Source organism: Camarhynchus parvulus, chromosome 4, assembly GCF_901933205.1.
Source record: "Camarhynchus parvulus chromosome 4, STF_HiC, whole genome shotgun sequence".
Lineage (NCBI taxonomy): Eukaryota > Metazoa > Chordata > Aves > Passeriformes > Thraupidae > Camarhynchus > Camarhynchus parvulus.
This window is the reverse complement of record NC_044574.1, coordinates 9778467-9792084: the sequence shown is the minus strand read 5'-3', so window position 1 is coordinate 9792084 and position 13618 is coordinate 9778467. Positions and strand designations below refer to the sequence as shown.

General features: G+C 36.8%; 1 protein-coding gene across 4 annotated transcripts in view; it reads right to left on the bottom strand.

Annotated features, from left to right (window-relative positions):
- HTT (huntingtin) overlaps positions 1-13618 on the bottom strand; it is a 78558-nt gene that overhangs the window by 45567 nt on the left and 19373 nt on the right. For 2 of the 4 annotated variants that reach the window (XM_030946836.1, XM_030946838.1), the window contains 14 exons: positions 13326-13406; positions 12604-12968; positions 10698-10821; positions 10304-10422; positions 9287-9398; positions 8608-8748; positions 7795-7953; positions 7613-7710; positions 6024-6163; positions 5131-5194; positions 4634-4734; positions 2949-3095; positions 1794-1914; positions 1477-1553 (listed from right to left, as the gene is read on the bottom strand). In XM_030946836.1, the coding sequence (XP_030802696.1) occupies positions 1477-1553; positions 1794-1914; positions 2949-3095; positions 4634-4734; positions 5131-5194; positions 6024-6163; positions 7613-7710; positions 7795-7953; positions 8608-8748; positions 9287-9398; positions 10304-10422; positions 10698-10821; positions 12604-12968; positions 13326-13406 (1849 nt within the window). The remainder of the gene's footprint in view (positions 1-1476; positions 1554-1793; positions 1915-2948; positions 3096-4633; positions 4735-5130; positions 5195-6023; positions 6164-7612; positions 7711-7794; positions 7954-8607; positions 8749-9286; positions 9399-10303; positions 10423-10697; positions 10822-12603; positions 12969-13325; positions 13407-13618) is intronic. The other 2 variants (XM_030946837.1, XM_030946840.1) reach the window with 1 other exon arrangement.

The window sequence follows — 13618 nt, the reverse complement described above, 5'->3', positions numbered from 1 at the left end:
GTTACTCTGGTCTAACACAACAACAGGAATTTCAGAAAATTAAACTGACACTAAGAATGCTATTATTTTGATAAAGCTCCAGAGGTAATTCCTTTGGTTTGTTTTTTGTGAAGTATTTTCACAGGCCTTCCTTTGGTTTTTGTAAAGTATTTTCACAGGCAACTGTTATTTATTTTACATCCAGTCAGAAATCCATTACTTAATCCATGTTGAGCTGTACAGAGTTAGAATGTAGCAGTTCCAGTAACTTCTTAATCATAAGAACAGCAACACTTAAGATAGGAAGGAATTTTTGGCAAAATTCTCATGTTACTATCCATGTTATTATATTCTTATTATCCAGAACAAGGAATATCCGTATCACTCCACAAAAATAAAATCAAAGTCCAAATTCATATAAACACTGGCCAAAAATTTGTGAAGAAGGAATGAGAGGAAAGGGCAAAGGCTATGCCATTGGATCATTTATAAATATTACATGCATCTTTAAAACAACATTTTTAAGCTAGGTAGAAGATATATTGATTTTATTTTCCAGCTAAGTACTGCTCACATCCTGAATTACTTCATTTGTTACCACTGGACCACACTTTTTATACTACATATACAGAGCATGCCACATTAAGGGCCAGCAAGGGAAGCAAGGGCCTGCTGACAAGGAAAGCATCTGAGGGACGATCAGATGGGTTTTTTGTGTTTGGGTTTTGGTTTTAAAATAAGATAAAATTTCCCAACCAGAGTAAGAGACACAATGACAGCAGCAAAGAAAATCAACACAAATTATATTAGATCTATTTAAAAACCCAACAGGTCTCCAGGTGCACATCTCCAGTAGCTACTTTTACTGCTCCCATGGCACAGCACTAATAATGAGAGGCAAAAATCAAAGCTTTTAGGCTGCCAGCTGTACATTTTCATCCTGAAGAAACTCTTCAAAATGTAAGTAATTTGGGCCTATCATGCATTACCTATATTAACACTTAAGTATTATAGATACCCAATTTGCTGTTCCCACTCAGTGTGTCAAATAAGAACAATTTAAATACATCTGACATTATTACAGAAGCCAAGATGAACCAACTTCCTTGACCCACCATAGACAAGAACCCAAGATGAAAATTTCAATGTTCAAATTTTAAAGAGCTTCTACAAAATATAATATCCCAAAGATAAACATCCTTTCAAAAGTTCTTAAGCATGAAATATTTTCTCCTATATCACATTTCATAGATGCTGACTATATCTATCTTTCTATAAGAGTTGCTGCAGCCAATCCCTGTGACAGACACTGTAGTTCCAGGGATGACAAATGCTGGCACTCAATACCCTGACAACATGAAGTTATAATCTTCTGTATTCTGTACAAAGTTCTTAAAGAACTGCTAAGATAAACCAGGACTTCAATGCCTAAGTAAATCCACTTCTTTTTCATGAATGTGACTTCCAGAAGCTCGATTAACAAAAGAGGGAACATACCCACAGTGCCATCCCACACTCCAGGTGCAGACTGGAAATGTTGTGGAGAGAAGACACAAAGCTTCACAGCAGCCAAACTGAAATGCAGACACCAAGAATCAAATTAGTCTCACCACAGGAAGAGTTAGCAACACAGTATCTTAAGAGTAAGAATTAAATCTATTGCTACTGCCATTTTCACAGTACAAAAGCCTCAAATACAAATACAGTCGGGAGATCATAAAAAAGGCAAGCATGTCAAATAGGAGAAAGTCAGCCACCATAGCAAGAAAACTCAAAGAAACTCATATGTACAACTCATATGTACAAAAACTCACCGTAAGTGCTCTTGTAGTGGATATTGTCAGGGCATGGGAAATTGCTGCTATAACCCTTGAAAGGTTGTTTTCCATAGTGACATCTGTTGGACTTTGCAGCATGTTGTAACCTCTGTATGCTCTGAAATAAAAACATTCATACTCACTAAAACGTGTACTTAAAAACCTCCATCCCAATCAAAAATTATTAATTTTATTACTTAAATATTTAAGCTTAAATTACTATTATGTATTTCACAGACTGCTTGTAACACACAAAACCAGAGAACAGTCTAAATATCATCTTATATTGTTGTATTTTTGGGGTTGTATTAGTAAATGCTATTTAATTTACAAATAAACCTCTTTGTTAGCAAATAGAAATAGTAGATCAACTATCAATATCTAACTAGACACTTGAGAAATTACCACCAATTTAACTTGGCCGTTGTCTTTGCTGTTGCTCAAACGGAATCAACATTTTTGCATGCTCACAAAGTTTGGATTATTGCTGTAGAAACTCTATTTTCTATCCAGAATAACACTGGATCCACAAAGTCCTATTGCTCCCATGCTATAGCATATCTCTTAAGTGACAAGATCAAGACCATATACCAAAAAGTATAGTATTAAAAATTTTTATGACAAACTGCTAGAATCCAACAACCCCTCCAAATATATACAACTCATGCTGTCTATAAGACAGAAAAAGTACAGCTGGCAGCAAAAATACAAGAAGATCACACTATCAAAACTAGAATTTATTTTTAAATTATAAAGGCAGTACAGCGTTCTGCAACTACAATCATTAAACAGGATGTGGATTTATAAACCTGGATCAATACACCTGAAGAACAGTAACATACATACAATTAGCTTGAAAAGCTGGAGCTGGTTTTATAATTTAATTGGCAAGTAGGGTGACTTCAGGATGGAGAGAAGAAACTATCTCAAAACAAGGACTCTCAGTGTGTGAGCACTCACCAGTAACTCACAGCATATTCTTTGAACATGGGTCAGTTTCTGTAGAGCTTAAACCTACTACAGGTGCTCCTACAGACTAGAAAAAGAATCAATAAGCACATGGATTTGCAGGATTTAGCTACAGTCCTAGACCTTGCAAAGTGAAATTTGGGTCTCCATTCCTTTGGAAGCAAGGCCGGGCAGGAAACACACCTGGTGATAGTGCTCACTGCAAAGTGAGATGGGGGCTGTGTCTCATGCATGAGGAGTTTCAGGTAGACACTGCTTTGGTCTCGTGCCACTGCCACCACTGGGTCAGCCTGTCCTTGATCACAGTTATAAAACAGCTTTGGAACAAGCCTGAAAGAAAATTAAGCATCAAAAAGAAAAATTATTATTCAGATATGATTTAACACCCAGTTTAAATACATTTAATATACAGTTCAGCAAGCTATATATGTTAATTACACATATCAAATTGTAAATAGCTATTACCTAAATTCATTAAGCTGAATTTGTCTTTATATAACTGCTCTTCATTATAATCAAGGAGCTCAAGCCAGGACAAAGCAACTGCTCCAGACATACAGTAATTAAAAAAAAGTCTTTTCTGGAGATACCTCCCCATACATATCACAACAAACACAAAGATTACTTCTCTCTTGCTGTTCCCTGATCTCCCCAGATATTTTCCCCATGAGTATCTGTATCAACTGAGAACTCATTTTTACTGAAAAAAATAATTTTTTACCATCTGATTTCTATGCAGCAACACCGAAACAAAATCAGATCCAGTCTTCTTGAACAGTATTTTCAACTTATGTAAAATGAAAAGTTATTTTACACGTTTTTATAATCTCAGTGAGGGTACTCCCAATGAATGTCCTTATTGGATGTTTCAAGGGGTTTCTACAAGCTTGTAGTAACTTCCTTGGGCAGGTTAAGTCTTTTCCAATCTTAACTCCTATCACTAAGTCAGCACGAAGATAGAAAAAACTTCAACTTGTTACCACTCAGTTAATAAAATAACTCCATTTCAGAATCAAGTCCCTTAATAAAAGCCAAAAGCTCTATGGTGCAACAGTTCATGACTCCTCTGCTGAGCTCCTTTGGCAATATAAACACTTTTAAATGTCAGAACTTTTAAAGTTTCGTTGTCCCCTATTTGTTATTAGGAATGGACAGCAATTAACAGTATGAAAAAAACTAGGAAAGAAACTCGTCTGATAATAAAATACACCTGGAATTCAGTATTACATGCTCCCACCTTCTTTAAACATAAAATTTAAGTCTTTGAATTCCAGTAAATAAAGTACCAACTAATCCTTACCCTTTGTTGCATTTATCTGTACAGCAACTATAACTGTAGTAGGCTACAGCAAATATCTGCTTTGCAAACAAAATTAGCTGCTGCACTGTGATCAGTGAGCACAAAAGTTTTAAGATCCACTGTGTATGACCATGTGAAAACTACAGCAGCTGGGTGTTGGGATAAATCTGTAGAACTGTAACATTTTAAGTCAATCAGCCACTGCCAGGATACTGAACAAACCACTTCAGCATGAAGAAAAATATTCTGAAGAAGTTGAAACTGATAGTGACCCTCAGAATGTAACACAATGTAATACCCTCAGAATGTAATTTAATGTAATTGGATTGGTAATAGAAAGCAAAGTACAATTTCCTCATCAGTCAGAATGATGCATGTTCCAGGTACCATAAAGATGCGTTTCCCATCTCTCTTTTGAATAAATATATATACGTGCACATTTATATATATATATATGTAAGTACATTAAAAACACCAAGTGATTATTTTAGTTATAGGTACACATCAATATGCAAATATCTTCCTAAACTACTTTTTCTTCTCCTATAAATGAAAATGTCACATGTACCTCATTAATGAAGCTGCAGCCACATGTCTCACTCTTGGATCTTCATCTCCAAGCAGACTTATTACAACATTTTCAAGTACTCTCTCCTGAAGCTTTAATAGCTAGAAAATTAATCAGCACAGTAAATAAAGTTCACTATTTTCATTATTTGACCGTATTGTTAAAGGAGAGTTAACAGGTGAGATTTCTTCTGTCATACAAGCCTGCAAGACCATCTTTACCTTAACATCGTCAACCACATTCTCTAACTACACAAATGTCAATTTTTTAAGTTAAAAAAGAACAAGCCACAAAACACAAAACCACACCAGAGAAAATGAAGATATTTGAATCTCCATAGTAAGTATATTCCAATTGTAGGAAGTTTTAGAACATGAATCTATTTGCACAAAAAATACAACAGCCATCAGTGTTGACAAAATTTAAAAACAAAGTGATGACACTGCACTGGTACCTTAATCCAGAAACACAATACACTGATTAAATAATTTACTTACACCAGTATAATGATGAATACCTCTGTGCAAGCTCTCAGTCTTTCCTTCCAAGAAGTTGACTAGCCTATGACAAAATAGAATTTAGAGTACATTAGTTAACATTGTATGTTACTTCTCCCTTCACTGCTCTGAGGGTTCTTTTTGTTTATTTTTTTAAAAAAACACTATAAGGAAAATATAAGTAGTAAACACTTTTTGCAAGCTTTAGAAAAGGTAAGTTATTTGCTAACCTACTATCTGGCTAGTATAACTGAAGAAATACAGTCCTTCCATTAAAAAAAAAACATTATTTAAAGACCATGATTTTAATTGTATTTTTCCCCATGCACAGAATCATCAGACTATTTTGAAAAGATAGTAACACATTCCAAACATCACTATTCACAAAGAGTCCACTTTTGTATGACTAAGGATAACTTGAAGAATTTTCATATAAACATCTTCTGTCTTTCAGCTTGGAAGAATCAATACAGGATGAGAGAATGCAAGAAAAAGAAAAAGTCACATTTATTTCCGTATTAAAAGAAGCTGAGTGACTACAGAGAGCTGACAACAGAGTACCTGTCAGGGAATTTCTCTTTAAAAACACACAAAACTGGATGGAAAAACTAAGTTAGACTCCAAATGATGTGGTCCCTCTCTGATCACACATTTACGGAAGACTTGATACAACAGACTAATGAACAATAAACCTCAATACAGTGTTACTAGGACTGGGCTTGGTTGTGCAGTCAGTGGTAACTTGACAAAGGAATTCATATAGGATTGACTGATCTGAATTAGTTTTATGAAACTCATTAATGCTTCAGAAGAAATTGTGCCATTACAGTTACAGTTTTCTCTATTTCCCTGCACTTCAGTTACTACACCCATGGAAAAATAGGAACACTCACCGAAAATCTACCTCTGCAAGTGTTTCCAGAAGTTCTGTCCTTACAAGCCAATATGAGCTGTTCTTCAGAGCAAGGAGGTCAACAATCAATTGCAAACCTAGCTCACTGTAACTGCTACTGCATAAGCTCATGATGCAATGCTGAGAAGAAAAAACAATTTTCAGTTATATTACAGAAGAGGTTCTCTGAAAAGCAGAATGAAAGTCATCGAAAAAACACCTGTTTTCTTTAGAATACTAGAAAAAATTATTTCATAAGAGGTAGGATAAGCACCAGAGCTAGGTACCCTGCAAGGCCAGAAAACCATCTCCATGTGAACTGCTAAAACCTGCTGCTGAAATAAACCTCTGGAGAGGAATGCAGGCCACACAGATCAGAGGGCAATCCTCTAAAGGAGGACTCACAGAGCTAAACACCACAAGCATTATATTCTCATCTGTTCAAAAATAGTCTCCTAATTTCCACAGGGTACTTTTGGACACCTGGTTCTGGTTTCCAAAGTCTTGGAAAAAGTCATACGTCCATATTTGAATGTTCAACTATAGGCACAATGTGTGACCTTTAGAAAAAGTTATAGAACTCCACACTTCCATGTCTTATTTAACTACACAAAATGTACTTTCTTGTTTGAGGAATAAAAAGCAAAAAGGCTTAGAACATTTCTGCCAAAATGTGTAAAGTCTGATCACCTTATATACTGAGAAAAAGCAAGAGCCAAAGTTGACTAGTATTAAGTTGCCTGAACGGAACAATTTTGGTAGTCTTCTAAAAAGCCATTATGACAAGTGTAGTCACACATGAAATCACTACACACAAACATGAAGATTGCTGAACAGAAGGTTAAGAAGACAGCCTCATTTACCCATGGATTTCCTTCCCTCAGCTGTATCACAAGCCCCCCCTCTTTGCATATAAAACCATAATTCCCATACACAAACTATCCACATTTTACTAAGATTGATGCTTTGCCTCACAGGTCCTTAAGACTCTGATTTGTCTGTATTCTACTTTATTGGAAAAACTCTCAAAGAAAGCTCACTCCTTCATCCCTCTGCTTTTTCACCAAACACCTTCCACACATTTTATTCGAGAAATAAAATTCATATCTTCTAAATTCCACGCACCAATTCAGCTGTCATCTCTGTTTTAACAATTGCCCAAGGGATCTTTCACCCAATTTGAACCGCTTGCTTTCCTGACACTTTCCCACTTTTACAAAATTATTATTTCATAAAATAATCACTATTTTACTTGTCATTTCTCACATTTAATTTTTATTCTCCAAATACAGGCTAGAACCAGGTGTTACATGTTCACACTCCCCTGTTTAGCCTAGAAAGCCTTTCTATCCAATGCACTCACCCTTCTGTTGGTCAATGCAACATTAAAGCTCATACCAATACATTTCTCCTGAGAAACAAATTATTAGATTACAATGATCTAACCACATAATTATTTTCAGTGCCAATAAAGTTCTTCAAGAAGAAATCATTTTATGCTGGATGTTTAGACATCTGCACATAGCAGCATCTCAGTAATGAATCACAACCCTGTGATCTGTGTGGTGCAAATAAATTCCTACTGCTTACCCTCACAGCTGTACATGCCAGTTTGCATGTAACAGAGGACTCATCTTTCAATGTTTTCTGTAACAGAGGTATGCAGTCTATCAAGGAAAAGAGATTTCCTAAAAAAGGAAAAAAAACAATTTTGAGCAATGAAACATTGCCATGTTACATTAAAGACAAAAAGATATCCATAAAATAGTTACCTGTTGAGCTTCTGACATTTATTAGCCATTTTTCCACATCAAAGCGAGATTTAATTAGAATGGAGTTGACAATTGTTCCACAGAGAATGGCAGTAGCTCCTCTAATCTGGGGATCCCCATGGTCAATGTAGTTCAGAACATCTGACACATATTGCTCCTCTAAGAAAATAAGTTACAACTACTTTATTTTAAAAATACTAGTATTAGACTTTATTGATTCATAAAAATGTTACAGTGGAGGTCTCAACTATTGAAAATCAACATCAGCGCATCCAAAACATGCCCACCATAGTTCTCCCCTTCTGAGTTTTCCTTCTGTGCATGCAATCTACAGATCAATCACACCATTCAGACCAATCATCACCTATATAAAAACACTAGTGATTTATTTCAACTGTATACAAAATGCTCCAGGGAAACAGAAGCAGCATTTTGGTCCATGTATCAAATCAGCTGCACAGCCCAGGTCTCTGTGATTCATTTGTAAAAAATTAACCTAATGGCTTAGAAACCATCTCTAAGAGGGACTAAATTAAATTGGAAAAAAAATTTGTAAAATAAACAAAACCCCTCTACATACTCATTGTTTTAAAACAGCTTCAACTTGTCAGAAGCTCTACAAGCTCATCCACTGAAACTTAAATCTTGCTACAAAAAATATACCTCATCACATGCACAGCACATTCATTCCCATTTGTGCAATATTTGTCCACAAATACCAAGCCAAGATTGGAGTTTTCAGCGTAGATGCTGCCTCACTTATTTGAAAACCCAAACACACTATTAAAATGGGACATGTGAACTGCAACATACCATACTCTTCTCCCATTGCCTCCAGAGGTGTTTTATACAGTTTGCTGAAGAAAGACTCAGGGTGAAGTGCAACAGCTGCTCCAACACAACTTACTGCCAAGGCTTTTACACTGACTCTCACATCTCTATCAGGAACTAAAGCTGCAGGGAAGAAACAAAAATTATTAAAAGGAAGGTATTTAAAGGTTGCTGAATTGTCTAAAATTTAATTAGTAACACTATATAAAATAAAATAGTTTAGCCTGTACAAAAATATGAAGGCAAAGCAAGCAGTTGCAGTTTGTCAGAGGCAGCAGTGATATACAGGCTGTTGGCTTTTCTCAAATGAACAGCATTTGAAATATATTTGAAATATTCAAATACAGCCATAACATACTTACAGCTCACCTCCTTCAAAAAACAATACATTACATAGGCATGTGGGCAAGTAAGAGTTTAGAAAAGGGAAAAACAAACAAACACCTTAAGTCAGTCATATACCACGACAGGAATGTGGTTAAGTCTCCATCCCTGGATGTATTTTAAAAAAACGCAGATGTGGTGCTTAGGGACTGCCATACAAAAATATCCAATATTTCCAGTCAGGTGGCATCAAAACCAAGACAGAGCAAAGTGACCACATTTCCAACTTTGTACATTAAGAGACTCAAAGAACCAATGAAGCTCAAGACAAGCATACCTCCTTTGTCCCCAGTGAGCAGGAAGGAGGCCGACAGCAGCCTGACGCAGTGCACCAAAGGAGCACAGTCTCTGTCAGTGTAGTGCCCAATGTCCCCCTTTACCCTGGAGGGCTATTGAAGACAAATCACAACATTTATACAGAGAATAATTAATCTTCAATTGAAAAAAATAATAGCACAAGATTTAGAAATACTGCACATCCTCAAATGTCTAAAGGTTTAATACAAAACGAATATAAAATATTCATATGCAGTTTAATATATATTCAAAAAAAGGCCTCAAAGTGCACTGCTTTGGAGAAGCTTCTACCTTGTATCAGAACTGGTTCAATTTTATTACAAAAATATTTTATTGTAGATTTTTCTAAACTATCTAGACTCACTGTCTGCATGTGAAGAGCACGCTAAACCACTTGTTGCCATCAAACTTCGGAAACTTTGTAAGAAAAGCATATTATTTCTAAGTTGTTTTCTGTAGTTTCACATTTATAATTCCCCAATAGTCCAAGCTGATCTAATTCTGCCTGCCACAAATGAAACTTTCATCCCAGCTCAGAACAAGGTCCAAAGATAAAGTCAAAAATGTAAAGAGGAAGTCAGTAATTTGCAGTTAGAATGGCACCAGGCTCAAAGACTAACCTCCGAGGAGATCATGAAGTTACCTACACAGGTAGCAATGAGCACAAAGATATTTCAAGTAAGAAAGTATCAGTGTAGCCTACTAATGCACAGACAAAAAGGGTTTGTGCTCTCAGCAGGGTGTTCTGGTATGGCTTTGCTGGTGATTGCATTTAAGATATCAACACTTATGTATTCACTTTTTGTTAAATGAAATTCAGGCTGTAACTCAGATTCCCTATGCAACCTGAGTTACTTTGACCTATAACAAGGTACATCACATATACATGCTTCCCACATTTACCACTAGAATTTACTTCATCATAACTGTCATTTAATTTTGTTTTTAAATGTCATTGTTTTGAACTTTAAAACTGACCACTGTGATTACTTCTCACCTTGTTCTCGTGATCACCAGCATCTGTTGCATCCTCTTTGGATGTAAATCGATCCACGCTGCTATCAGAGGGCTGCCTGCTATGGCTCATGGTCTTCAGCAGGTGAGACTGTTGAAGAGCTTTAGAAAAAGGCAATTCATGAAATATCATTTCAGATGCAAACTAAAAGCACTTTAATTAAACTAATTACACAAACATGAAAAACAAATTAGCAGTGATCAAAACAAGTGATTGATCACAAATGTTGAAATATATTCCTTATTTCACATATCCATCTAGTTGTTTGTTTTTCATATCCATTAAATAAGTCTTCACTCCCCTCAAGTGCAGATGCACCTGAACACCTGGCTAATGGTGTCACCAGTGTGGCCCACCCCTGTATTTATCAACATACCAAGAGAAGAATTTCTGAAGGACTCTGACGAATCATCTTGGAGAATATTTGCAGCTTCATCTTCCTCATCCTGCAGCTGCCCAATCTGCATTCCAGAATACTGTCCTTCAGCACCCTCCAAAACCTACACAGTGCAAGGACAGGACTTAAAATAATTTATCTTTACACAGAGCATTACATTTGAATCATGCAGTGTTAATAATCTACAAATAGTCTGAAAGCAAATATGAGCTTGATAAATATTAGTGTCCAGCTGCATGTAAGCCCCAAAGCACTTCCCCTCCTCCTGCAGCTCTGGGGCTATTGGAGGCCATAGTTCCATCTGAGAGTCTCTCAGCTGAGCTATGAACTTGGCTACCAACAGGAACCAAGTAAAACACTCAGTTCATTGCTCCCCTGCAGCTCCCCTTGCTCCCTCATCACAAAGGTCTCTCTCTCAGCAGTTACAAATCACAACCAACACCTCACAGTTAAACTCCCCCATAACCTCACTTGTCCTGGATATGTGAAGTCAAACCGAGAACACACTGTGTAGGACAAGAAAGGACAAAGAATTTTTGAAGTATTTCAATTTCTTCATTCAAAACCAGAGACTACTAAGATGGTCTCATCTGGAAGAGAGTTTGACCCTTGGAACCAAGGCAATAAATAGGCAGTAGGTATATGAAAAAATAACCATAAAAATTAATCACAACAATCAATGACAGAAAAGTAAAAAAACCAATTTCACTAATTTTATCAGAAAACAGGACACTTCTTCAGTTACTTCCTGTCTTTAAAAGCACCTGGAAGTTGTTCATTAAAAAGCTTGTGTGTCAGTAACTTGGACAACCACTTAGTCTCAATTATGAAAGGATAATTTTACACATAATTACTGCTTGTAAAGAGTATGCCAACTGACAAGAATTTGCATAAACACACTGTGCCAATAAACACATCTTGTCAATAAATGCCTGCTCACTTTGGCCTCTGCACTGCCTTCATTTAATCCAGAGAGTAATTATCATCACTCCTTTGGTTCTTGAATCCTCACACTTGCAGAAGTATTTTCTTTGCATGATTATAAATTTACTACTTTTTGTAGTGCTAAGAGACTATTAGTCTTCCACATTACTATAAAAAAATGAGAGCCAAACGTCTGATGATGTTTGAAAAAATCTTAACTTGTTCTAAATTTTCCCCCTTTTGAATTTTCTCCTCTGGCTCCCAGTAATTGTATTTTTGCTGTTTTTATTACAACCTCACAATACACTTGCCCAAGAGAGACAAATGTCTTAAAATAGATATCCTGTATGCACATTTCAGGTGTTTATTAGATATGTAACTGCTACATTTATAAATCATGCAGCGTTTGCCCATTATAGGAGGAATCCTTAAGATGGAATAAAAATGAAAAAAAAAAAAAAAGATGAGTTGTGCTGCCAAGTGTAAAAGCACAGGCAGAAGGCAGTGTGAAGCACCATGCTCCAAAAATATTCCTTTAACATTCCAAATAAACTGTTCACCCTTTAACACTTCCATTAACCCTCCTGCACCAAAACAATTGTTAATATATCTATACAAAATTAAGGATATACTTCTAAGAGGTTATATTTATGTCAAGACTTTGATATTGCCATTCTTTCAGTGAGAGACATCTGTAATGCCTTCACATGACCTACCCAGAGAACACACTGATTACAGCTTTGTAGCTTTTCATTACTGCTGAAGTGAAAGTGTTAAAAGGAGGTCAAGCTCTCCAATAGAGGTGTGAGCTGCTGACCTTTCCACTGTTACTAGCTGAGGATTGAAAAGTAGAAGACGAGTAAGGAGACGAATCCAAGTCTGGGCCCTCCATGGAAGAGCTCTGAGATATGTCGGGCCCCTCAGTAGAAGGAGATCCCCCCTCTGCCCGCTGCACACTTACAATTTCAGAGCTGTCTGAAGGGGTTACAGCAGAATCTGGACCTTCTGTAGTGGTCTGAGAGCTATCACTAATTGGTGAGGAAGCCTGTGTGCCATCATTCAAATCCATAGTGGCATCTGACTGGACAGCACTGATCTGGCTGGAGCTCCGACTGAGCATTTCCTCCTCCTCCCCTTCAGCAGCTGCGCTTGTCAGGTCACAGCTGGGCAGCTCCACGGGCTCTGACTGCAGCGTGTGCTGCGAGCGCGGCTGCTCCGTGATGATGTCATGGCCCGTGGCATCCGCAGCTGAGCTCCCCACTGACCCAGCTGTTGACACTCCTGATGAAGAAGCCAGCTCACTGGTTATCTCACCCTTCACAGAAGCTGCAAAACACAGGCATTTATCAGTCAGTCCAGTGCTTGAATTTGTGTTTCACTCTTGACATGAAAACACAGGCTAAACCACATCTTAAACTAGGCTAAGGAAAGTGTGTAATGAAACAGTTAAACTATAGGTAGGAAAACAGGCATCTTATAAAGATTCCACCCCATCTCTTTAAAAAAAAGAATGCACTCAATTTCTTTAAGTTTTACACTCCACAGTATTTATGGTTTTTGTTTACCATGTCTTTTGAATACCCATACATTTCCTCACCACCCTAACATATCACTTACACATTTTGCATAGAACAATAACAGAATGTATTTGCTGACTGCACTGCTAAAGAGAAAGGCAGGTACCTGCAAATGATGCAGAGCTGACATCAGATCGGGTTTCAGAATCATCATCCAAGCCTTCTTCTTCACCAAGAAGTACTTTACCTGAGAAGTGATATAAGAAAAACCTTTAGTTTTCATAAATTATAGTCAGTTTGAAATGTTGAGCAGCTGAAGTCAGATGTGAAATCTATTTTTTAAAAAGTTCATCCAAATTATTTTTCATAGCTATGATGGGTAACAGATGAAAGGAATGAATAAAGTCCACATCCAGTCCCTCACTGATTCATCAAGAAAGAAACAGGCAGCCGCGACAA